At 38.9% G+C, this 27,281-nt stretch overlaps 1 protein-coding gene across 2 annotated transcripts in view; it reads left to right on the forward strand.

Moving 5' to 3' along the window:
* Nucleotides 1-27,281, forward strand: part of LMBRD2 (LMBR1 domain containing 2) — a 52,146-nt gene that overhangs the window by 12,412 nt on the left and 12,453 nt on the right. For both annotated transcript variants that reach the window (XM_054032902.1, XM_054032903.1), the window contains exons 4-16: nt 2,159-2,254; nt 3,257-3,424; nt 4,269-4,479; nt 6,344-6,418; nt 7,604-7,717; nt 13,883-14,066; nt 15,727-15,908; nt 16,922-17,055; nt 17,334-17,439; nt 21,835-21,932; nt 22,962-23,065; nt 24,137-24,183; nt 25,574-25,679. In XM_054032902.1, coding sequence (XP_053888877.1) covers nt 2,159-2,254; nt 3,257-3,424; nt 4,269-4,479; nt 6,344-6,418; nt 7,604-7,717; nt 13,883-14,066; nt 15,727-15,908; nt 16,922-17,055; nt 17,334-17,439; nt 21,835-21,932; nt 22,962-23,065; nt 24,137-24,183; nt 25,574-25,679 — 1,625 coding nt within the window. The remainder of the gene's footprint in view (nt 1-2,158; nt 2,255-3,256; nt 3,425-4,268; nt 4,480-6,343; nt 6,419-7,603; nt 7,718-13,882; nt 14,067-15,726; nt 15,909-16,921; nt 17,056-17,333; nt 17,440-21,834; nt 21,933-22,961; nt 23,066-24,136; nt 24,184-25,573; nt 25,680-27,281) is intronic.

The raw sequence follows: 27,281 nt of genomic DNA on the forward strand, positions 1-27,281 counted from the left end.
GCATTGAATTTCATCTGCCATTTTGTTGCCTAATCACCCAGTTTTGTGAGATCCCTTTGGAACTGTTTGCAGTCAGCATTGGACTTAATTTTCTTGAGTAGTTTGGTATCCTCTGCGAATTTTTCCACCTACTGTTTACCCCTTTTTCCAGATAATTTCTGAATATATTGAATAGTACTGGTCCCAGTATAATCCCCTGGGGGACACCACTATTTTACCTCTCTCCATTCTGAAAACTGGCCATTTATTCCTACTCTTCATTTACTATCTTTTAACCAGTTACCGATCTCTGAGAGAACCTTCCCTCTTATCCCATGACAGCTTACTTTGCTTAAGAGCCTTTGGTGAGGGATCTTGTCAAAGGCTTTCTGAAAATCTAAGCACACTATATCCACTGGATCACCCTTTTCCACATGCTTGTTGACCCCTCAAGAAATTCTAGTAGATTGGTGAGGCATGATTTCCCTTTACAGAAAACCTGTTGACTCTTCCCCCAACAAATCATGTTCATCTATATGTCTGATAATTCTGTTTACTATAGTTTCAACCAATTTGTCTGGTACTGAAGTTAAGCTTACTGGCCTGTAATTGCCAGGGTCACCTATGGAACCTTTTTTAAAAATTGGCATCCTCGAGTCATTTGGTACAGAAGCTGATTTAAATGATAAGTTACATACCATGGTTAGTAGTTCTGCAATTTCACATTTGAGTTCCTTCAGAATTCTTGGGTGAATACCATCTGGTCTTGGTGACTTATTACTGTTTAATTTATCAATTTGTTACAAAAGCTCCTCTAATGATACCTCAGTCTTGGATAGCTCCTCAGATTTGTCACCAGAAAAGAATGGCTCAAGTTTGGGAATCTCCCTCTTATTCTCAGCCATGAAGACCAATGCAAAGAATTCATTTGGTTTCTCCTCAATGGCCTTATCTTCATTGAGTGTTCCTTTAGCATCTCGATTGTCCAGTGGCCCCACTGGTTGTTTAGCAGGCTTCCTGCTTCTGATATATACTTAAAAATTTTTTGCTTTTACTTTTTGAGTCTTTGGCTAGCTTTCCTTCAAATTCTTTTTGCACAAAACACAGACATTAACTAAATATAACTTGTTTTAGTCTGCAATCATGTTAGTCATTCAGCCTACCTTAGTTTGAGACATTGGCAGATCATTAAATAGATCTCTGATTAAACTACTCTACATGTGCAAATTGCTTATAACTAGCAAATCAAAACCAACTTTTCACTGGAACACTCCAAAACACTTCTCAATAACTGCTGTCTCTGTCAAATAGTAACTTTCTTATCCCTTCTGTTCCTACTGCTTTGATACACAAGCAGATAAAGTTATTCTGTAATGAGGAATGTGTTGGTGATTAGAAGCATTTGTTTTTCACACTCCTTGTACTCAGCAGCTTGGGTGGTTTTGCTCAAACTTCCCAGCTTTCTCCGGCAAAGACTTGATTTGAAAAGTATCAGCCCATTGAGTGAAAGGTTTTTTTTTTTTTTTTTTTGTAAAGATGAGTGACCCTCAAACTGAGTTATAATGGAAATACTTAGGTAACTGCACTGTTATTACTAACTGCTCTGGGTAGAATTTTCAAAAGCTTCTAAGGAAGTTATGCACCCAACTTCCATTGAAAGTTAATGGGAGTTAGACACCTACACCTTTAGGTGTTTTTGAAAATCCCACCCCCCGACATAATTATATAATACATAGAAGGGAAAACAACCATTTACTTTTTTTCAGTTTGGCTCTTTCTTTTCTAAGATCTTGTTCTCTGAAAAAGAAACATTCTATGTAAGAAAAATATGAACATGCTTTACTGAACACAACCAAAAAAATTGCCTTACTAGTTGACTTCTGGTGAGTCTCTGATAGAATGCCAGTCGGGACTACCCTTTTTTTTTTTTTTTTTTCCCCCCCCTTAAGAGAAATTGTCCTGTCCAGATAGGTGCTGTTTGTGGTGCCAGTATTTATCAGCATAATTTTAAAGTGGGCTATAAACTAACTCTCTTACGAAATATGTTAGTCATGCAAAAACATTTAATTAAAACAGTATTCTTCAGTGGCAAGACTGAAAATAGTTTCTGGTTAGAAGTGATGAATATCATGATATTTAGATTTTGCAATTAACTTGTGGCTCTCTGACTTTTTTACAGAAAACATAAGTGTTTCATACCATGGAGTTATATCCCTGATGGAATTATGCCAATCTTCTGGCGTGTAGTATACTGGACATCACAGTTCTTAACCTGGTAAGTGAGGCAAATAGATGGCAAAGACCACAATATATATTGTGAAAATAAAAGTTACTAGTATTTACAAGACCTTTTAAGATTTCGTTCTGAAAGATTTTTACGTTGTCATCTGATGGTCTGGCAAAAGAAAATTGTTTTGAAATCAAATACCTTACAACATTATAGTTTCAGTAAAGCATTTAAACATGTTTAACTCCCATTAACTATTGGGGATTTAATTAGGAATATATCCAATTAAAAACCAAAGCACTGATAGTAAAACTTAGTTAAGTATATTTGTCTTGTATTAAGTCCCAAATTAAAGTGTTTTGGTTTAGCAAACAGAATGTTCCTTACACTGACCACTCTGATGCTCATAAAAATGTTCTTTCATTCTCTGTTGTTATTGTTTCTGTATACTCTTGAGGGAGCAAGCTCCACAATCTATATCTAATATTCTGAGTCAGAGAGATAATCTTAGTACATAACAAAACAAGCAAACAAAATCATTACTGCCCAAGAGCAAAATGTTACAAGGTCTCTCTGTTCAGCAGTGGTCTCTTTTTTTTTTTTAGGGTGCATTCTTCCAAGAAATGTGTGTAAAGAACAAATCCTACATTTCATCATTATGAGAGGCTATAAAAAGGACTTGGTGAACTTGAAAGCTACATAAGAGAAGGCACATGCCTGCAGTAGCTGCGACAAATATGTTTTAAAGGGAAAACAATATGTACATGCCTTGTTTTAGATACATTGGGTAGTGTATTAATGTGAAACTATGACCAAGAGGAGCAAAGCCTGTAGTGCTCTCATAAGTGGTCGTTCTTCATACTAAAGCTGTCTATAAATCTTAATCTAAACACAAGTTATTTCAAGGTTTACTGTCAACTAGATGTATCTAAAGAGAACACAAATGTAATAGGTAACAGGTTTTGCTAGGAGAACTCTGCAAGTGAAAATTGGCAAATAAGGTAAGATGGAAAAATCTTACATCATTAATGTATTTTTATTTGGTTCTAGGATACTCTTACCTTTCATGCAGTCATATGCTAGATCAGGAGGGTTCTCCATTACTGGAAAGATTAAAACTGCATTGATTGAGAATGCAATCTATTATGGCACTTACTTGCTGATTTTTGGAGCATTTTTAATATATGTGGCTGTGAATCCAAATTTCAATCTACAATGGTAAGAGTAATACTATTGTAAGTATTTGTCTTTGTTCTTTAAAATGTTTGTATTTCTTACAATATCCCTGCAATGGAGAAGTTGGGCAGTACTAATCTAACCTAGAATTCTGATTTGCTCTAGATTTTCCCTGAATATACTACTATTTCTATTGATTTTTCAGGAAAGTGTGTGTGTGTGTGTGTGTGTGTGTGTGTGTGTGTGTGTGTGTAATTTGTATATGGTTTAGTCTGATTTCCAATGTTTTCTCTCTAGCACTTGCTTTTCAGATAGCATTTCTGGAAAAACTTTTATTGGTCAGGTATTTTTAGGAAGACTGTCATTAGAAAGGCTTGTGGTAGTATTGTCTGTTTAAACATTTCTGGGATCACATTTAAATTTTTGATCTGGGACTTTATCTGCAGTTAACTTTGAAATGGAAGACTCCAATCAATAAATGTCTTTTCAAATCTTGGAATGTAGTATTTACAAAGAAACTTGCTAGCATTAAAAAAGACATTTGAATATATGGAAAATAGTACAAATTAATATAAACCTCCTACCATCGTCTCTGGCATGGTAGTCTATTGCTCCGCAGGTTTGCTGCTGGATTTTCTGATTTATTCTTTGCCCCCTGCATGCCCCCGCCCCCTAAGCTTCAGAGGCAGGAAAGAGGTGGCTCTTGTATGTTGTTTTTCCCAGTATTGTGTGCCTGTCAGCACTCTGTATGGGTACACCTGGTGTATGGGTACACCTCTGTATGGGTACACCAGCACTCAGGTTGCTCCTTAAAAGCAGAGGTTTCTTGGTGGCTTTTTCTGTGTCTGTGAAAACGTAATTACTTGTGGTCACTCTTCTGTTTTAGGAACCAGCTTCAAACAATTGGGATAGCAGCTGCCAACACCTGGGGTCTTTTCCTTCTTGTATTGTTGTTGGGGTATGGTTTGGTGGAAATTCCACGTTCTCACTGGAATGGAGCAAAAAGGGGATACCTTCTTATGAAGACTTATTTCAAGGTTGCCAAACTGATGACTGAAAAAGCAGATGCAGAGGAGAACTTAGAGGATATTATGGAGGTGAACTAGCTAATTTAATTAAGAAGTATAAAGTAGTGAAGGTTTAATTATTCATCTTCAATTCCACTTCCTCAAAAGGAGGAACATCTTAAGTAACATGAGCCTGCTTTAGAAAGCTACTGTCATGAAATTATGGAAGTGCCCAGTAATCCCCAGTCGGGGTGCTAGGTATTGTATAAAATCAGAAGTAAAAACAGTATCTGATCTGAAGAGCTTAACAAACTGCTACATGGTGGTAATTTGATATGGTATGTCAGCAATGAGAACAGCAATCATCAAGTGTTGACTCTTGGAACAATGCTGATCAATAAGGGGTGCATGCATGAACACTTAGTGCACAGACCCCATTCATGCTCATGCAGCTTACACTGTTAACACTTCTGTGCACTACTTAAAAACTTTCATTCTTAAAAATCTATCTTGTAATAAGAGATTCAGGATCTGTTTCTTGGTTCTATTTATACTTCTTTTTGATGAGTGAACAGAAGGTATATTTGTTTTCCAAAGAGATTCTCCTGAGAAATGCACTACCATAATTCTTCATTCCTATGATTTGCCACTGAGCAATAGAATCAAATCTTCTATTAAGAACAAAGTGTGAATCAAACAAATTCAACAACTAGTATTTACTGTCCTGTTCTAGTGCCCATGACCATAAAATTATGCATTCGACACTTGTGGGGATTTGTATGGTATGGTAACTCTTCCTACGTATATACAGGGTATGATTAAATGGCAGCAGAAACTTCATCTCCTTATTCTGGGGATGTTTTGGTGACAGAGATACTGACAATTTTGCAGACTTATGAACTGAAAATTACACTCTCTGAGTCTTTAGAACTTCCTATATTCAATCATAGTCTATGGCCTAAAAAGCACTCCTGGCTGGAGGGATTGCTGACAGATTTTGAGGTCCAGTATCTGCAGCCCACAAGGACTACAACACTCAGGGTATCATTAGTTCTAGAAAGTAAAACCAGTGCTAAAATATCTATTATCTGAAAGCTTGTTGTGATTTTAAGGTTTGAAATTTTATGAACTTATTCTGCAAGTGAATGCACTATGCCTTTGAAATTTTGAGATTCACATGATATATGTTCTTTGACATAGGTGAAATTCTCAAGGGCAGTAATAACTGTGACCTCAAACAGTGCTGACACCATCTCAAAGAATTCAACTATAAATCTCCAGATAAACTTGTCACTTACACACCAGAAGAACTGTAGATTTTAGTCTTCCTGTAAGAGCACAGAAAACACCCAGATCCTTGAGTAAACTCTCATAAAATAGTTCTCCTGCATTTCCAACAGGATGGAGGAAGATATCTGATTCTCCCCCATCTCTTTGACCTGTCCAAGACTGGTGCATCACTGAGTTCTTGGCTGGAAACAGCTGTGACAAAACTTGCCTGTGTGATAGGCAGCATCTTCCATATACTCCGCTATTATTGATGCTTGTTAAATGTTCTCTGAAATGTGGCAACCAGAGATGAGAGGGCAATACCTAGGCAGAGGGATTACAGGATATTCAAAAAATCCTTAATGGCAACAAGGGGATTCTCTGAAGGAACCTTTGATGAGTCACTTTCTGCCACTTCCAAGTTTACTTCCCACGTGAGTCACCACAATAATTAAACAAAATGCATTTTCCTCTCAATGTGCCTGCTTCAAAACAGACCATCAGTAGCGTTTGTAGGTCAGCAACATTCTTTAAAAATTTTGAAACTTCTTACCAATGAATCATTTGGGTTGGCAAGGACCTCTAGTGGGTCACATAAAATTTCCACTTAAGAGCTTTTAGCCACTTTATACACTGAAATGACATGTAATGTTTGTGGGTTCTGTTGTTTTTGTTTTTAAAACAGGAAGTCCGTAAAGTGAATGAGAGTATCAAGTATAATCACCCTTTGAGAAAATGTGTTGATACAATATTGAAAAAGGTAATTAATGAATTCTACCGTTTTAGAGATTCTTGCTCTTTTGTAAGTTCCTGAACATATCAAAACCTGACTTTTTAGCCCCTTTAAGACTTTTTAGCCCCTCATCCAATGTTAGAATTTCTTTTCTTGTGGTATATTTTGTTTCAATAAATGAAAACCTTTTGAAAGCTGTTATTCTTAAAAGCTCAGTTGAACACCAGCAGTCCTAATTATGTTGTTATGAAAGGTGAAATTATTAAATTGGGATTCTGTTTATAGTATTAGGACTTTTTCTAGAATATGGAAAGCAAGCACACAGCATTTTTGAACATGATGTAACTTAAAAAAAAGATTTTTATCTTGATGATCTGCTGACCTAACACTTGAGTTATAATTTATAATTTCTTGTTCATAAGAGTCAACCTCTCTATGCAATGACATCTGTGTAGTATGGTGTGTATCGGGGTAGGAAACCTATGGCACGTGCGCCAAAGGCGGCATGCGAGCTGATTTTCAGTGGCACTCACACTGCCCGGGTCCTGGCCACTGGTCCGGGGGGCTCTGCATTTTAATTTAATTTTAAATGAAGCTTCTTAAATATTTTACTTTACATATAATATATAACTAAACTATTATTGTAGACTTATAGAAAGAGACTTTCTAAAAAAGTTAAAATGTATTACTGGCACGTGAAACCTTAAGTTAGAGTGATTAAATGAAGACTCAGCACACCACTTCTGAAAGGGTGCTGACCCCTGTTGTATATAATTGCTTGTCTTCTATAAATATAGTTTGAGCTATTCTTTGGTGGCTGATATATATTTGTTTCCATATCAAGCACTAAAATTACGTTGTAAAGGATAACTGAAAAAGATAAATATTCTTTCTACTTCTATGTGCTGTAGCCTATTCTGAATTTATTCATACAAACTTGAATAAAATACATTTTTCTTTAACAAGATGTCTTTCTTTATATTCTTAGAATGTGATCATACACATACAGGGAAATGCAGACTCTACTTTTACAAGTAAATCCTTTGCAGTGTCGGAGGGGAAAGAAATTGAATATTTTAAGTGAAATGCATTTCAGTTGCATCCACTGTCCAAAAAATATTTTAAGACTTCAATAAAAGACCATATCCTACTGGTAATGTATGCTTTGCTTCCATAAATGAAGTATTTCAATTATTTTCCTTTTCCTACCAGTGTCCTACTGAATACCAGGAAAGAATGGGTAGGAACATGGATGACTATGAAGATTTTGATGACAGGCAAAACAACTATCCAAGTGAGAAAAGTCTGGTCAAACTTCACAAACAGGTAACTCGATAAGTTTCTATTGCAACATCGCTTCTCCTGCTAATGTATTCATTTAAGACCATTGTTTGTTCTAAATTAGTTGACATTTAGAATAAACTGAGATCTTTAATTTGCATAATATATATTTTTTTTATTCTGCTCGTAAAACTGTACCTGTTTGTTCTATTTCTGAAAGTGGAACAAAACGTGTATTAATGTGTGAAATTCAAAAGGAATATCTAGAGGAATAAAAATTGCTTATCCCGTGATATGTTGTAGCATGTTGTAAATCGTGCTATGCCTAATCACACCTGTGTGTGTGCTGTAATGAAGAATCTCAAACAGATATTGTAGTGAAAGCACACAAAACACATTGGGGAGATAGAGAAAGAAAATGGTGGGGGAAAGAAATGCTCAGTTTTGAAATACTCCTTTCACATCTCTTTTTTTATAAATAGAATTAAATACACACCATAAAAAATTAGGCAGAAGTCATCTTTGTACCTGTTGCTCCTTTTCAACTTTAGCAGCTAGTTTGTTCAGGGCCTTGTAAGTTGTTCCAGTTGGGAGTAGAAATTGATGGTGGAATCTTATTCGGTGCAGTTTTGTCTGTTTACAGGGAACGTACAAAGTCCTGCTTCTCCAAATGCAGGAGAAACTAAAAGCAGAAGTAGTAGTTTCTTAGTTAACAGGCCTAAACCTCTTTCAGTCAGCACTCCTGACTCAGAACCTCTCTCTAGGCTTTTCCAAGGGCTTACAGACTGGTGCTTGACTTTCTTGCTCTCCTTCTGAGGCTAAGTCTACATTGCAACTAGGAGGTGTGATTGTAACTTGTGTAGGTATACTGCAAGTACAGCTCCACCCAGGAACCATATATGAGTAGCTATCCCATGGTGCCACAACTACACTGCTGTTGTTACTCAAGCGAGCTTTGATTTAACTAGATGAAAGCTAGCCTGGGTATGTATACATCTGCTACAGTCACACCTCCCATTTGCAGTATAGACATACCCTAAGTCCCTCTCAGGCCAAATCTACACTATAGAGTTCGTTTGACACAAGTTACGTTGGCATACTGCTGCCGGCTTTTGTATATCACTTGAGTTCGTGTACGCTTGGCTGTTTGTCGTCGCTGTGCCTTCTCACTCCAAATGGTTGCATCAATGGAAAATGTGATATGCCATAGGTAATATCCCAGCATTCCCTGCACCGCCATCCAGCTCAATGCTTTGTTAAACATTTTTGCAGTGCTTTGTGGGATAGCAGCAATTTGCCCAGGGATTTCTGGGAACTAAAGGTCAAAGTCCCATCCCATAATGCTTGTTCCATCTCATAACTTTTGCATTGTTTTTTAAAATTCCCACAGTCCTCCATGCTACTTTTCAGTCTCTGCCATCTGCCTGACAGAAGTATGGACCCTGTAGAGCTCATCAAAATTTTAATGACTATTGCTAATACAGGATATATTATTCTCCTTTGTGAAACTTGAATGAGTATTACTACAAGTGGGGATGTGATGAGGAAAAAGAGATGAGGAATATCACAATAACTGGGTGCTGGGCACAGTAAATAAAAATGCCAGGTTGCTGCTGGCATTCATGGACTAGTTGCACAAAGTGGTTTGCCACTTCTGGGCCTGAGAAACGAGCAGTGATTGATGGGATCACATTGTAATGCAGGTTTGGGATGATGAGCAGTGGCTGCAGAACTTTCAGATGCGAAAGACCACGTCCCTAGATCTGTGTGCTGGTCTTGCTTCAGACTTCAAGTGCAGGACACCAGAATGAGAGCTGCATTGACAGTGGAGAAGCAAGTGGCCATCAAGCTCTGTGGGTTTGCAATGCCAGATTGCTGTCAGTCAGTGACCAATCAGTTTGGAGTTGGAAAATCCACAGTGGGGCTGTTGTCATCCAAGTGTGCAAGGCCACTAAGCATTTCCTGCTGCATAAGCCTATGACTATTGGCAATATGCAGGAAATCAGAGTGGATTTGCAGCAATAGGGCATGTATCCCTGTTCTGGCATCACCTCACCTTGCTAGTGGATATGTAGAAAAGCATCCCTTTCTGTTTGTTATGCAAGTGCTAGTGGATCACTACTGACACTTCACTGATGTCACCATGCGCTGGTCAGGGAAGGTGCATGAAACTCGCATCTTTAAGAACACAGGACTTTTCCAAAAGCTGTAAGAAGGGGCATTCTTTCTTGACCAGCACATTGTCGTTGGCGATACTGAAATGCCTGTAGTGATTCTGTGGGACCCAGCCTACTCGTTGTGCCCCGCTGGGGCTCGTGAAGTCATACACTGGCTACCTAGACGTCACCAAAGAGAGATTCAACTAGTAGCTCAGCAGGATGACTTTTGGTAGATTGAAGTGTCACTAGTGCTGTTTACTCACTAGCTTGGTTATCAGTGAGGCAAAAGTACCCATCATTATAGCTGCATCTTGTTGTGTACTGCATGATGTTTGAGAGGCAAAGGAAATAAGTCTGCCGGAAGGGTGGAGGGTTGAGGTGGGCTGGTTGTCTGCTGAATTTGAACAGCCAGACACAAGAGCTATTAGAAGTGCCAACCATGGAGTGATACAGCTCAGGGAGGCTTTAAAAGACTATTTTAGCAGTCAGCCACAGCAGTGTTATGTGATAGTTTTATGAACTAGTGTGCCTTTGTGTGTATGGTTAGTTACTGACTCCCGCTATGAATTCTGTAATGCAGCAATTGTGCTTGGTGGAAGTTAACAAATATATTGAGTTTCCAAAAATAGAACCTTATTTGCAAAGAAACAGGAAACAAAATTAAAGTGCAAAAACACAAGGTTAGAGACATGGTAGCAGCATTGTAACAGAGTAACCAGCACTGTAAAAATCCAAATAAACAAACATTTACATTTGTGTATTAAAAATGTATGTTTGTCATGTTACGAAATATGTAGTGCATTGTTGCTGATCTTGTGGTTTTCACAGGTTGGTGTATGTATAGTTATGATTCTCCTTGTTTTTCCTCTGGCATAGAATGGTAGCGGTAAGGGTTCATACCATGCTGCAATCTGTTATGATGTGTGTGGAGGGTGGGGGAGGGGTATGTGTGGAGTAGTGACCATGGATTAGAAAGGCTGCTGAGTCTGGGGTCTTTGGACATGTAGGTTGATAATGCTCTGCAACATCTGAGTTGCCTTAGCAAGCCCTTGATATCCTGGTGCACTTCTCAATGCACCTTTCTGACCCTTTGCCTCTCTTGAAGGAACTGATCTCTTCATTCTTGGTCCTTCTCCATGATCATGGCCATATGGCCCCTTCTAACCCCTTTGTTCATTGCCAGTAGTCATAGAGAACTGGGGGATCTCACAGAATATATCCTCCTAGTCCACTTCTTTCTCCTCTTGATAAGGTCAGATGTTCAGTGGGTGTGGAGGGGGCACCTCTCAAGCCACCACACCAGAGGCTGCTGATTAAAACAGGTACCTTTAAGATTTAGTCACAACAGAAAGGGAAAGATAAGTCTCAAAATTCCCTTATATTATTCCTCTAAATACCTTTAGAAAGAAATGCCAATTGTCACTGTAGCTTTGGAGTGCCTCATTACAGCACCACTCTGCAGGTCAAACCATGGTGAGCAGGCCCTGGCTTACCATGAAAGGAGGAGGGTGTACTGTTGCATAGAAAGTTTAGATGCTAGGTGCCCCTGGTATTCCTATAGGGAAAGTGTGGTGAATATTGCCAATATCTTTACAGGCAGTGGTGATTTTGGCTGATCTCTCCCTCCTGGGGGTGACCAATACACAGAGAAACTAGCTTCTACTGGTGTTCTGAAGCCAGCCCAGGCACATATGCTGCTAGCCTATTTACTGTAATGGTGGCAGCGGAACTCATCGCAGAATGGTGTGGGAAAGTGTCCTATTGTGGGGGAAGAAACTACAATGCCTTGAAATGTTTGGGAGAATATTCTAGAGTATTTCCATGAAAGTTTCATCAAGATCGCTCGAGGATAAAAGGGACATTCTTGTTCAGATAAACAAAGTATTCCATGTGGTCCCCTGTCTAGCCCAACAAACCAAAGAATGGAAGTGCGGACATCACCTCTGCCTTGTCCTGTGCTCAGCTAGAGGTAAAGGAGCAATGATCGGATGTGGATTGTGCATTTAGACTCTAATGCTACTTTTTTTAAAAAATTATTCTCTAACATTTTACTTTCTAACATATTACAAGTAAGCAATCAAAAGTCAATGCATTTGTTCTTTATACTTGTAGATGGGATGGGCACCATTTTTAAATGGGGAAGAAGGGCAGGTGGGCAGCCAAGGGAGGAAGGGAGATGAGATTTTGGGAAATGAAAAAGTAAAAAATTCTTATAAGGAATAATGTATGTTCATGCTTACCAGGGCTCACCTGCACTCACCACGTGGGACTGGCTTAAGTTCAGTGGAGTTTGATAGCTCCTGACTCACTGCATGGTTTCAGCCCCCCTCCTCATCGCTGCCATCATCCCTCCATTTTGCCATGTGCATCGGGGGGCTCTGCCTCGGTCCCACAAAGTGTCCAGTCATAGGCAGGAGGCTAGTGGACTGCCCTCCAACTATAGCATGTTGTTCATCATAGAAGAAACAGGTCTGTGGGGCAGTATCAGATTTGTTGTTTGCATACCTTGCCTTCTGGTATGCCTGCTGAAGTTCCTTCACTTTCCCATGACACCACTTCCATCTGTGTTCTGCCCCCGTTTCAGCATCCCCTGTGCAATCTGCACATAGATGTATGTATTTCTTTGGCTTTTCCTTAGCTGTGCTTGCACAGTCTCTTCTCACATGCTGAGATGCTCCATGACTTCTTTCCTGCTTCAGGCAGGAGTTTGTGTGTGTCATTGGGGCCAGCATGGTCAGATGCTTGCAAAGGTGAGCTAGTGGGTGTGCTCATCAAGTTAGTCAATCAGGAAAAGGCATTTCAAAAAGACTAGGGGCTTTAAAGGGGTGGATGTGGCTGCCGGTCTCTCTGACCTTGGGCAGTGGAGTTCAAAATTGTGACTGGATTGGCCACTGTTGCAGAGGTAGGGGCATCGTGGGACAACTGCTGGAGGATTATTGTGGTTAACACAGTTGATGCAATATCTACATTCACAGTGCCTTGACCTAAATAGGTCAGCCATGCCTCTGCATTGCTCGGGGAGGTGATGTTATGTTGCTGTAATGGGGTGCATATGGTTGCAGGAGACCTTGGGAGTCCTCGGACTTGCAACACAATTAGTTCCTCGGAATTGCATTGTAAGTCAAAACGTTGCAAGTCGAAACTGCTTTCCCATAGGAATCAATGGTATGAAGAGGGGATTGGTTCCTGAACCAAGGCTTGATACACTATTTTCACCACAATAACCCAGTTTTGAATTATAGATGAGTAATGTTGCAATATCAGTGTATTTACTGTACACTGTATTTTGCATTCAAATAAACATATAAACTTACATATGCGGCTCAGAATGCCGGTAACACAGGCTTAGAAAGCCAGGGAGAACAGCATACATGCTAAGCCTCAGCCAATCACTGTTCAAGCTTTCTGATTGGCTGAGCCAATCAAAAACAAGCAGCAACCCTACCCAGCAACAAGCTACCCTACTGCCTCGAAGCCAATCAGAAATGACCTTCCAGCTCCATACCAGTATAACACAACCAGGAAGTGATTTAAAGTGAAATTTATGCAAATAGAGCATCGTAAGGGCAAAACGGGCAGTCAATTGAAAAGTGTTGTAAGTAGTGTCCAACGTAAGTTGGGCGTCGTAAGTCCGAGGACTCCCTGTATAAGAGTAGAGACATGCACAACTAGGTCAATGCAAGTTGACTTAGGTCAACTTAACTTTTTAGTGTAGATCAGACCTCAGTTTCTTATCTGCCCTCCAGTTAGCCTTTTCCACACCCACAGACAGCCCTAGTCAAAACAACATCCATTGGAACCCTCTACCCACATGGTCCTAGTTTCTGGGCAGACTCTGTTAGGCCTTGTTTTAGGTGTGACCTCTTAACTGTCTCTTACAGCGCTCTTACATTCACACCCATTCAGCTCCAAATTGGTTTTAACTCAATCCTTAACACAGTTTAATTCGGCTCAAAATACACCTATATGAGTGAGCAGTCAGTGTGGAATTTTCTCCCATTTCCTGGAGCAAGCGTTCTGTAACTGAAACTTTGGGGTTTGTTTACCATAGGTAATTTATTCAGTTCAGAGACACCGTCGTACACAGGTGCAGTGGCGAATTCTTTTAGAACAAGCATTCTACTTGGAGGATGTTGCGAAAAATGAAACCAGTGCAACTCGTCAGTTTGTTCATACTTTTCAGTTCCAAGAACCTGAAAACAGAATTACCCGATATTTCTACACACCAACTGTTGGTACGTATTGTCATACAAATGTTGAGTATCTAAATGACTATAACTCATGCTTTCCTGTAGAGCATGGCATCTTTTCTCCTACGTGAGTGATGTTCATGTATAGTAGTAGTAGGCAAATATACATTCCCTTGTGCTCACGTGATGGAATAGACACACCGCCTCCCCCAGTTGCCAAAAAGCAGTTATATTTCTGATAATAAACTTAATTTGTAGGCAAATTAAGAGCACTTATATACTATATAATGGCCACCTCCATAGAAATTCCTAAAGCTTTTTCCTGGACATTACAGAAAGAAAAACAAGTTGCAACAGTATCAAGCAATACATCTGGAAAAGTATCGAGCAATAGCTCATCCAGTGCAGGTCATCCTGCCTTCCATAAACCGTAACACCTTAGAGAGGGGTGCCTTCAGCTCTCCATACCTTTAAGTTGTCCCAGTACCATTGTTGTGACTCTTCCACCATCCCCTCCTAGAAGAATTGAGGGTATGTGGAAAATGTTATTTTCTCGCTGTACCAGACACTTGAAGCCCCAGCCCCATTCTGCTCCTTCTTTAGGAGATGAGATGCCTTCTTGTAATCCAGCTTCCATTTCCAGTTTATCAGGGAACTAACCCACTATAGAATGATGCACTGTAAACCTGCCAAATCCCAACAACATGAATTTAATAACCTAACCTATTCTCTAGGTCCCTGAGTTGTGGAAAGAGAGGCAAAAATCCCATACCAGGCCAATCTGGCAATTTGGGAAAAATGTCTTCCTACTGTCAAAAAGGTGACTAGCATGATGCCCACAGCAAGGGGCAAAACCCAGTCTTACTCTAATACCAAAGGAGGACCTTCTGCTCCTGGATGAAGAATAGTTCCTCAAGCAAGGGGAAGGGTTAATAAGCCCTCTCCTTGGGTGGCAGGAGCCAATAGTCTTATTTGGCACCATTCTGATCAGCCAGTCATCTAAGGAGCACCTCTTATTTCACTTCCCCAAGCCCATGAGGAGGAGAAGAGAAGAAAGGTGAAGTGCACTGCAGTCATTAAAGGAACCCAGGGTTTTCTTTCCTTTGTAGGCCCAGACACAGGCTCCCGAAGTCTGGGGCTGAGTGTCATGGGAAACACTGTCTAACCTAGCAAAGACACTAGTTGTAATTATGCTAACATATATTGAAGCATACATCTTATGCACAGAGTATCTTCACAGACGAATATTTAATATTCAACACTCTTAATTGAAACACAGAAAATCAGTCATTGCTCCAAATATGTTTTCCAATTCCTATAGGCAATATAAACCACAGAATTTTGTTTATTTTTTGGATGAGGTATTTCTTCCTGTTACCAGCCCAATTAGAAGTTTATACATGTATGCATACTTTATTTTTTTAAATGTGAAACTGGCTTTTTCTATATATTTGTTGCATTGTTTCAGAAATAATAATTCAGGCCTGAGACAAAGTTACAGGCATCACAAAATCAATGAGTTGTTCTTAGCGTTACTGTCCCCCCAGATTCCACTCTTAGTGTAAATTTGCTCGAGATAGGATTCTTTTCAGCTAGCCATGTCAGTTGGCATGGTGCCTCAACAATGCTATTTTGAAAATTTTCCATCTCTTCCTATGTCTTGTATTAATCCTGCTATTTATTGTTTTTTTTTTTTTTTTTCCAGAATGGTACTGGGAATGTCTCCTTCGGCCATGGTTTTACAGAATTCTTGCTATTGTTTTGGCCACATTCTCTGTAATTGTTGTGTGGTCAGAGTGCACATTTTTCAGCACTAAACCTGTTCTGTCCTTGTTTGCTGTCTTCATACAACTGGCAGAAAGAACGTACAACTATATTTACATAGAGGTCAGTTTGGAATGTTCATTTAACAATCTTATTGTACAGATTTTAGTTCCTACAGTAATGAGGAAGACCAAGTTTATTAAATTTAGCCCTTATCTATTATCTATGAAAAAATAATCTCGGACTACTGAACCACACAAGCTCTCTAACCTACACAAGTACTAAGACTAATTTTGTGGCAGTGTCTCCTCTTCTGTGCACCACTTTATTACAAATGGTGGAGTCTGACCCAATTCAGTCATCTGTGGGAACATAAAAATGGAGTAACTTGGTCTAGTTACGTAGACGGGTTGTTGTCATGGTATATGGAATTCTCTTATCATCTGGGCTAGTTTCTTTTTCAATGTTCTCATGCCTGCGATATTTGCTCTGAATATACCAACCTGCCACCAAACGGCAAGTCCATAGTCTTAGGAGCTGTGAATGGCTTAAGAGACACATACCTTGTAGGAACTGAGCCCAACATTTGAAGTATGGTGACAAAACTACAGGAACTTTAAACGCCTGTTTTATTATTAGACTGTCCCGTATAAGTCAAGGAAGAGCTCCCAAGCTACTTATGGTAGTTTACTATTCATCCATTTGTTTGTTCAAATCATCACCATTGTCTAATTGTAGTTAGACCCAGTTTAACTGCAACAACATCAGCCTATAACATGCTTTATTTTACACTGGAAATAGGAAAGGAGGATAGCCCTTTTAAATCCTCCTTAGCTGTTTAAAAATACACTTCATACTTTTGCAACTTAGAGGAGCTAACATGTTTTGTTTTTCAAAAATATGATTTCACTGCTGTATTTATTTAAGTACATCTTGTATGCAGTACATTGACAGCACTGTATATAGCCCTGTATAGGCTAAATTTATGCATTAGTTATATTATAATTCCATGACACAAGAGAAATAAACAATTTTGCCCTGAAGTCTTTCGTTGCTAAAGTCTAGTATTGCAGCAATTATTTTGATATAATTGTAAATTTGAAAGAAATAGTAAAAAATGAATATTTTGTTTCTAGATGGCTTGCTTCCTTACCATCTTCTTCTTAAGTATCTGTGTTTACTCAACTGTCTTCAGGATTCGTGTATTTAATTATTATTATTTAGCTTCGCACCATCAGACTGATGCATACAGTCTCCTTTTCAGTGGCATGTAAGTACACCATACGTTTTTTGTGTGTGTGTGTGTGTGTGTGTAAAATATATATATATATATAATATATGTATGTTTCTGGGACTGCCTCTTAAATAATAAATGAATTTTAAATCAATAGTGTTTCAGATATAATCCTTGATGATCAGATAGGTGCAACTTATTCAGCATTTCATCTTTTAAAAGCCACCTCATATCTAGTTGTGATATTATTCTTTACGTTTTATCTTATTAAGGGGGAAATTGCTTAAAAGCAGCTAACTATTAAATTTATACAGGTTATTCTGCCGTTTAACACCACCACTGTGTCTGAATTTCTTGGGTTTGACTCACATGGATTCATCAATCTCTCACAAAAACACTCAGGCAACTGCATATACATCAGTAAGTATAGAGAGCATGTCTCTTGATGCAATATGGCTTAACAGTCAGAAAAACATTAATTATGAAATTAAATGTTTACTGTAAAAACATATTTCTTCATCTTGTTGCTTACTCAGTATTAAGCAGGATAGAATTAATTACTCCTGAGGGAATTCTGTGCCAAAAAAATAAAAATTCTGTCACAGTATTTTAAAATTCTGCATATTTTATTTGTCAATAAATATGGAGACACCCTGCAGTCTTACCCTCCCCCCCCCCCCCCCACATGGATTTGGTGGTGAGGCTGCACCCAACCCTGACACAGTGCAAGAGCTGGGCCTCCCCAGAAACACTCCGGGGCTCTGCCCCTCTGCGCCACGCACACCAAGATAGCAAGCAAGAGGGACAGAGTCTTGCCTCCACTCCCAGCCCTGGCCCCCAATTTTCGTATGGAGAGGGCAGGCTCAGCCTAGCAGGATCAAAGTGTGGAAGGGCTTAGGGTGGGGGGATCCAGGTGTGGAGTGAGAGGGTTTTGTGTGGGGCAGTCTGGGTGTGGGCAGTTTGGTGGGGGTTCTGGGTGCATGGGGAATCTGGATGCACAGGGATTCATTGGGGGTTTCTGGGTGCAGGAGGAATGGGACTTTGCAGGGGGTTCCGTTGAAGTTACATAAGAACATAAGAATGGCCATACTGGGTCAGAGCAAAGGTCCATCCAGCCCCGGTATCCTGTCTGCCGACAGTGGCCAATGCCAGGTGTTCCAGAGGGAGTGAACCTGACAGGTAATGATCAAGTGATCTCTCTCTCCTGCCATCCGTCTCCACCCTCTGACAAACAGAGGCTAGGGACACCATTCCTTACCCATCCTCGCTAATAGCCATTAATTGACTTAACCGCCATGAATTGATCTCGTTCTCTTTTAAACCCTGTTTATAGTCCTAGTTTTCACAACCTCCTCAGGCAAGGAGTTCCACAGGTTGATTGTGCGCTGTGTGAAGAAGAACTTCCTTTTATTTGTTTTAAACCTGCTGCCTATTAATTTTATTTGGTGGCCCCTAGTTCTTATATTATGGGAACAAGTAAATAACTTTTCCTTATTCACTTTCTCCACACCACTCGTTATGTTATATACCTCTATCATATCCCCCCTTAGTCTCCCCTTTTCCAAGCTGAAAAGTCCTAGCCTCTTCAATCTCTCCTCATATGGGACCCGTTCCAAACCCCTGATCAGTTTAGTTTCCCTTCTCTGAATCTTTTCTAATGCCAGTATATCTTTTTTGAGATGAGGAGACCACATCTGTACGCAGTATTCAAGATGTGGGCGTACCATGGATTTATATAAGGGCAATAAGATATTCTCTATCTTATTCTGCATCCCTTTTTTAATGATTCCTAACATCCTGTTTGCTTTTTTGACTGCTGCTGCACACTGCGTGGAAGTCTTCAGAGAACTATCCACGATGACTCCAAGATCTCTTTCCTGATTAGTTGTAGCTAAATTAGCCCCCATCATATTGTATGTATAGTTGGGGTTATTTTTTCCAATGTGCATTACTTTACATTTACAAGTTGGTTGGGGTTCAGTGACAGGGAGGGGTCTGGGTATGTGTGGCTTATCGAGGTGGCCTGGGTGCTGGGGGAGTGGGGCTTGGTGGGTTGGGGCTCAGTGGGGTGGGGATCTGGGTACAGAGGGCTCCTCAGGATGATTCAGGGGCAGGGGGTACCCCGCGGTGATTTACTTCTCCACCAACTGCTCTAGGCGCCCAAAATGATGCACCCGCACTGCTCGGGAGAGGCGTATGACCACTTTTGCAGCTTCCCTGTCAGAAGTCATTTTTCTGTGGGGAAGCAAAGAAATCTGTGTGGGACATGAATTCTGTGCACATGCAGTGGCACAGAATTCCCCCAGGAGTAATAGAAACTGTTTTCCAGTCTTATTCATTTGGCAAGGTCAAGATACTCATTACTTCTAATTGTTATGACTGGCAGGCTTGTACTCAGTTTCACTCTCTGGACAGTGTGTGTTTTGCTGAGCTAAATGAGTGCAACTTGTAACTTCCAAGTAATATTTGTTTTTGCCCATGGAATCCAAATGTGTACATATCTAGCAAACATAAGTTGAGACTGATGACAGTAAATATGTTTTTTATTAAGCAATTAGTGGTTTGACATTGGTAGAATTATCATTTTGGTGGCAGACTATAATCTTGTGGGCATAGTTTGTTTATTGATTTAGATTTAAGACAATATTTCTAACCATGGCTGTATGTGCTCTAAAATAATGACTCCTACACTAAATACAGTTAAATCTCAGCTGCATTAAAATCAGTTCCACAGGAGCTCAGCCAGCCAGTGATTTCTCTACCCTCAGCTTAGCCAGAGACCTTATCACACAGGTGTTTTCTTTTTTAATTTGTTTTTGCAGCATGCCCAGAAAGTAGGGCTGTCTATTAATCGCAGTTAACTCACGTGATTAACTCAAAAAATTAACTGCAATTAAAAAAATAATCGCGATTAATCGCACTGTTAAACAATAGAATACTAACTGAAATTTATTCAATATTTTTGGATGTTTTTCTACATTTTCAAATGTATTGATTTCTATTACAACACAGAATAAAAAGTGTACAGTGCTCACTTTATATTATTTTTATTACAAATATTTGCACTGTAAAAATGATAAACAAAAGAAATAATATTTTTCAATTCACCTCATACAAGTACTGTAGTGCAATCTCTATCGTGAAAGTAACTTACAAATGTAGATTTGTTGTTGTTACATAATTGCACTCAAAAACAAAGTGTAAAACGTCAGAGCCTACAAGTCCACTCAGTCCTACTTGTTCAGCCAATCGCTAAGACAAACAAGTTTGTTCACATTTACGGGAGATACTGCTGCCTGCTTCTTATTACGATGTCACCTGACATTGAGAACAGGCGTTCGCATGGCACTTTTGTAGCTGGCATTGCAAGGTATTTATATGCCAGCTATGCTAAACATTTGTATGCCCCGTCATGCTTCAGCCACCATTCTGGAGGACATGCTTCCATGCTGATGGTGCTCATTAAAAAAATAGTGCATTAATTAAATTTGTGACTGAACTCAAATTTAGGGGAGAATTGTATGTCTCCTGTTCTGTTTTACCCGCATTCTGCAATGTATTTCATGTTATAGCCGTCTCGGATGATGACCCAGCACATGTTCGTTTTAAGAACACTGTCACAGCAGATTTGACAAAACGCAAAGAAGGTATCAATGTGAGATTTCTAAAAATAGCAACAACACTCTACCCCGGGTTTAAGAATCTGAAGTGCCTTACAAAATCTGAGGGGACGAGATGTGGGGCATACTTTCAGAAGTCTTAAAAGAGCAACATTCCGATGCGGAAACTACAGAACCCGAACCACCAAAAAAGAGAATCAACCTTCTGCTGGTGGCATCTGACTCAGATGATGAAAATGAACATGTGTCGGTCTGCTGTGTTTTGGATCGTTATCGAGCAGAACCCGTCATCAGAATGTATACATATCCTCTGGAATGGTGGTTGAAGCATCAAGGAACATATGAATGTTTAGTGCATCTGGCACGTAAATATCTTGCGACGCTGGCTACAACAGTGCCATGAGAACACCTGTTCTCACTTTCAGGTGACATTGTAAACAAGAAGCGGGCAGCATTATCTCCTGCAAATTGTAATCAAACTTGATAAGCTGAAGTAGGACGGAGTGGACTTTTAGGCTCTAAAGTTTTACATTGTTTTATTTCTGAATGCAGTTTTTTTGGTACCTAATTCTACATTTTTAAGTTCAACTTTCATGATAAAGAGGTCGCATTACAGTACTTGTATTAGGTGAATTGAAATATACTATTTTTTTTACAGTGCAAATATTTATATTCAAAAATAATATAAAGTGAGCACTGTACACTTTGTATTCTGTGTTGTGATTGAAATTAATATATTTGAAAATGTAGAAAACATCCAAAAATATTTACATAAATGGTGTTCTATTATTGTTTAATAGTGCGATTAATCGCAATTTAATTTTTTAATCGTTGACAGCCCTACCAGAAAGTGATAAAATTTGGACTCTTTGGGGCAGAGATGGGGAGAGTGAAAGTTCCAAGGTCTTGTAGACCTCAGAGACCACCCTCGCTTTTATAATTAGCGGGATCCAGCTCAAGCGCCCCCTGCTGATTGCAGCTTTGGCAATGTGACACAGGGAGAGCGACAGTACTGTTAATTATTGATAACTCACTTTTCACTTGTCAACATTCATTACATAGATATTCAGCGAATGGATAACTTATTGTATTGTAACTGGGCCCTATGGGTGAGACAGTGGTAAATTCTAAACAGAAACAAAAAGAATTGATGCAACTGTCTTATCTTTGTACTAATCAACATTTTTCTCTTCAGATAATGGGCTCCATGAGAGTGTTATCTTTCATTGCAGATGGGTTTTATATATATTATCCCATGCTGGTTGTCATTCTCTGTATTGCCACTTACTTCAGGTGAGTAATTGACAGATCTGTAATCCTTTGCATTTATTATTTACTTATCACTGATTTCAAAATATAAGACACTCCTCCCCACCCCCAGCTGCATCATCATATTAACTCAAACTATTAAAGATGAGATTGTAGTTCAGTTTAGCATTTTAGAATCTGCAGCTTTTAGATAGCAATACATTTTTTAAATGCCTAAAAAGCTGAATGATTCAGTAAAATGTTGAACCATTCACCAGAGCTCAGCAGTCTGAAAGTGCAAAAGTTACATTAAAAAGTTTTTCACACCATGAATGAACTGTTAAATCTACTTAAAAACAACCAGATTCTCTCTCAGAGCAAAGAACAACAGTTCTCACCATGGAGAGAGCGCAAAGATGGTTTCAGGCCTCCTGATTCCAGGGTCAGAGCAGTCCCCCATAAAAGTTAGAGCAGCCTTCTCATCTGGTTGCCCATGACTCCATGAGGCTGGTTAGCAGCCAGGGGTCGCTGTGGCATAAGGATACCCGGGACATGACTCCTGCATTGGAAGCCAGGAGTGAGTTTACATAGGCTCCTCTATAGTAACTCATTCTCATGACTTGTCATCTACATAGAGGGGAATCCTCAATGTTTTTACAGTGGTATCGAAGATCTGACACAACAGCTATAATTTTAGTATTTGTGAGATTACTGCAAGCAGGTGCATTTCTTGTTTTAAGTTATTTGCAGTAGTGATAGGAGGGAACGCTTCTAATAAATTGTAAGCATGCTTCCATTTTGCTGTATTTCTGATTTAACATCATTGAAAGGACTTTTATGGGCTGATGCACGCCTTTCCTTCACAATCTGGGTCTAAGTACCTCCTTAGTGTACTGAATTTTCAGCTTGCTTACTCAGCAAAATAAATGATATCCTTTTTAAAATGTAGATTGCCAATATGGTAAGCTCTTCTCCCTGCGTTTTGGGGATAGCTAACTTTGCATGCTACAGCACAGTTTGTCTCAGATGATTTTTATGAATTAAAACTTTTCTTTTATCTTTTGTTTTTACCAGCTTAGGAACTCGTTGTTTGAATCTGCTGGGGTTCCAACAGTTCATGGGAGACAATGAGATGACCTCTGACTTCATTGATGAAGGAAAGGAGTTAATCAGAAGAGGTAATAGGGGTGCAATACATGTATCTAAAATTTTGTGATAAAACTGAATATTGTTTATGGCTTTTTAGTACTTAGTCCCAAAATCTAAAATTGCAAGGATCACTTTATAAACTAAATGTGCTATTTGTCTAAATCCCTCACCTCTCTCAATTTGCACACTATAGGACTTCATCAGTATGTGAAAGAGTCTAAGGAAACCTTAGATGCTGCAGGAACCAGTGTTTGTGATTCAGTAGGCAGTAGTCTTCTCTTGGAATCAGTACTGAACTAATGCCCCAACTTGGTGGTAAGGAGTAGTGTAGAAGTGAAGTTTTTCACATGAGATCCCAATCTGAGATACCCTTTCGAGTATTTCAGGGCCATTGTGATTCTTAATTAGTTGAGATTTATAAAGCTGAAATCTTCAGATGGAAGGTGCTATAATAATGTGTCATCAGTTTTTAATAAGTTACGTAAAGACTGTGTACATCAATCAGAAAGTATAAGATGAAGTTATTTGTACTCAATTTTCATTGGAAAGGTGCATGCACCGCCACCCTTAAGCAATTATGGCACCAGGCATTTTACAGAGACTCTCTTTTGAAAGGACCCTTAAACATCCCATCATTAAGTTTACAGAGCTAAATATTGTCATTGTCCCATTAGTTAATTTTTAGAACTGCCAGACCTTCAATCAAAAACAAACCCTTGTGTATTTTAGGTAACATTTTAGTTTCTCTTTGACAGAGATCCTTCCGTCTGGCACATCATTATAATTTTAGAATTATTCATTCTTCTTCCCTGCCCCATCTGTTGATCTGCCATGTTATTAAATATTGGGAAAGTTCATATTAAGCTTCATTCAAATTTATCAAAAGTAGGCAAGTAGTTAATTTAAAACTTCAATGTTTTTCCTCAGGTAGCCCCTTCTTCATGAAAAATGTATTGGTTTTGATTAAATTTAGTCCCTTTAAGAGTATTGGTAAGAATTTTATTCCACTGCCTTTTTTAATCCTTGCTGCTTTAACTGTTTATAATCACTGATGGTTTTTATTACTCTTTAGTTAAATAAAAATATTGTTCCTTTTCTAGAAAAAAGAAAACGGCAAAGGCAGGAAGAAGGTGAAAATAGAAGAAGGGTATGAGAATATTTTAGAAAGTATTATACTAATTTTCTATGTACTGTATGTTGGTATGTATTACAACTTTCCTTTAGGACCTGGGTTTTCATTCCATTATAACACTGGTGTGGAATTTGACATATAAAGTCATAATCCCAGAATTAATATGTCTATCCCCCTCCAGTCAATTCATTATTGTAGTCTGCAGGAAATTATTACCCCGGCATGCTTTTCAAACTCAAATACTTTCTTTTTTAAATTCAAAATGAATTAAAAATAGAATCTGGTTTATTGCAAATCTGCAGCGCTTAATTTTACATGTTTTCTTCATGTGTTTACGTGTTATATTGTCACTGCACTTAAATTAACATGAAACATTTTGGTCTTGCCAGACCATTTTCAATTAATGGTTCAGAAAGATTGGGTGGTTTTTATTCTGCAGACTAGAACTGAAGATCTTGCTCTGTTGTAAATTGATATATTGTCTTCAATGGAATTATGTCCGTTTACACCAGTTCAGGATCTGGAACCACTGAGCTGAATTTGAGCCATATTGAATGTAATTAAATAGTTTCCAATAGGTTTTAATAGAAATTGAATCAGACCCTTCCTCTCTTTTACATAAACCAGGGGTTCTCAAACTTCATTGCATCGCAACCCCTTCTGACAACAAAAATACTACACGACCCCACGCAGGGGGCCTGTAACCTGAGCCCTACCACCCAGGGCTGAAGCCCTCAGGCTTCAGCTTTTCAGCCCTGGGCGGTGGGGCTCGGACTTTGGCCCCAGGTGGTGGGGCTCAGGGTTCAGCTTTATCCCCAGAAAGTCTAATGCCAGCCTTGCAACCCGATTAAAACGGGGTCACCACCCACTGTGGGGTCCCGACCCACAGTTTGAGAACTGCTGATGTAAACTCTAATATGAAAATATTAATGTGACGAGAACTTTTACTGTAAGCATCATATAACTGTGTGACTATTGTATTATCCTACCAACAGGTGGAGGAAGGAACCAAAAAGTAACATCTCATTTCTACTGCATAGACTATAGAGATATTGAGCATATTTTGTACAAATAGATTTAATACATAATTAGTATAACTATGATACTTACTTTTAAAAAACTAATGGGGGGGGAACACTTGCTAGTAAAATATATTTTAGAATGAAAGGGCACATATTAAAATTTTGTCAATTGAAGAAGACACAGGCACGCAGTCTCACAGCGTGTACTCAATAACACCTAATGTATAAACACTTATGTTACTGCTGCTCTAGTTTATTGTGTGAGGGTGAATATCTTAAGACAATGGATCTAGAATTTCAGAGGATTCCAGATATGATCCGAGTAAGTAACTTTGTTCATATAGCTGATGGGGTGTATTTTTTTGTGTTTGTTTTTGGATCAGGAATGGAAAGAGCGATATGGAAACAGCCGAGAAGATTCCACTAGAAATAGAAATGTTCACGCAGACCAAAAAGAATCTAGTTTCTCAGAGACCAACGCAAGCAGACGTAAGTAATACACTTTTTTCTATACTTTCTTAAAACCTTCACTACCATAATTATAAAAGTAGCAATAATTTCTTTTCTGCTTATCATCTCCGCATGCTGAGTTTACCCCTTCTTGTGTCATGAAGCCATGCTGTTTGCTCCAGGAGGGACAGTAGGTCTCCACGGGGCTGGCAATCTTTGACATTTCCTCTTTCCACTCCATGAGGGAGGTTCTGAGAGTAGTCACAGATTCCTAGGTCAGTTATTGGACTCTCTGATTTGACCTGTAGTCCTTATGATTTGAGCAGCTCTTCTCAGCTGTGGGATTGATAACAAAGGGCTACACATATGGCTAAATCAGCACTGCTGCAATAGATGCAATAGTTTTGGTTTGACCTGCTAAGTCGATGGGAGAGCACTTTGCCATCGACATCTGTACGCCAGCTCCCTGAGAAGCGTAAGATAAGTTGGCGGGAGAGCATCTCCCGTCGACACAGCATGGTATAGACCAGGGGTAGGCAACCTATGGCATGTGTGCCGAAAGCGGCATGCAAGCTGATTTTCAGTGACACTCACACTGCCTGGGTCCTGACCACTGGTCCGGGGGGCTCTGCATTTTAATTTAATTTTAAATGAAGCTTCTTAAACATTTTAAAAACCTTATTTATTTTCTATACAACAATAGTTTAATTATATATTTTAGACTTCTAGAAAGAGACCTTCTAAAAACGTTAAAATGTATTCCTAGCACGCAAAACCTTAAATTAGAGTAAATAAATGAAGACTCGGCACACCACTTCTGAAAGGTTGCCGATCCCTGGTATAGACACTGCTTTAAGTCGACCTAAGTTATGTCAGCTTCAATTACATAACTGGAATAGTGTAACTTAGGTTGACTTACAGCTTTAGTATTGACCAGCCCAAAGTGGATTGTTTTACTGTGTTCTGAGAGGTAGGGATGCTTGCAATTTTTTACAGACTCTAAGATTTTAAAATCTGTAACCCTTCTAGTTGCCCAGATAATCTTTCAAATGTATGGTGTCACAGTAATTAGACTTACAGAATATTAATTCAATATACTGAATATATAACCTATTATACAAACTCGTAGTTTACATTTTTTTATAATGTGTGAAACTACCATATGTTAAATCATTTGAAGTTATGTATTTCTTGAGGGAAAATAGTAAAATATTGGTCAAATTTTCAATGTGCAGGTAATTAGTTTTTATGCTTACTGGAGAGTTTTACCCATCTTTTTCTTTTCACTTGTACATATTTCTGAATTTTTGTGTGTTTTACTGTTTGCCCATGAGCTTCTCAGAGCTGAACACAAATAATGGTATGCTAATTCATGAAACAGGAAATACAGCTGACCCATCAATACAGTGAAACTGAGTATGCACAAAGTGCTATTAAATCAATAAAGTAAATATATTGAGTAGAGAGAAATAATTTCCCTATGTAACTACTTTCAGTTATACTAATCTTACATGTAACTATTATAGGTACAAATTTTGAGCAAGAAATGTGGTGGGTTATCATTTCTCACCCCCCGCCCTCTCCCATAGTGATTAACTGAAATTATTTTAATGACACCCAAATAATATGCAGTGTTCCAAT

Source organism: Malaclemys terrapin, chromosome 6 (genome assembly GCF_027887155.1).
Source record: "Malaclemys terrapin pileata isolate rMalTer1 chromosome 6, rMalTer1.hap1, whole genome shotgun sequence".
In the NCBI taxonomy this organism is placed as follows: Eukaryota; Metazoa; Chordata; order Testudines; family Emydidae; genus Malaclemys; species Malaclemys terrapin.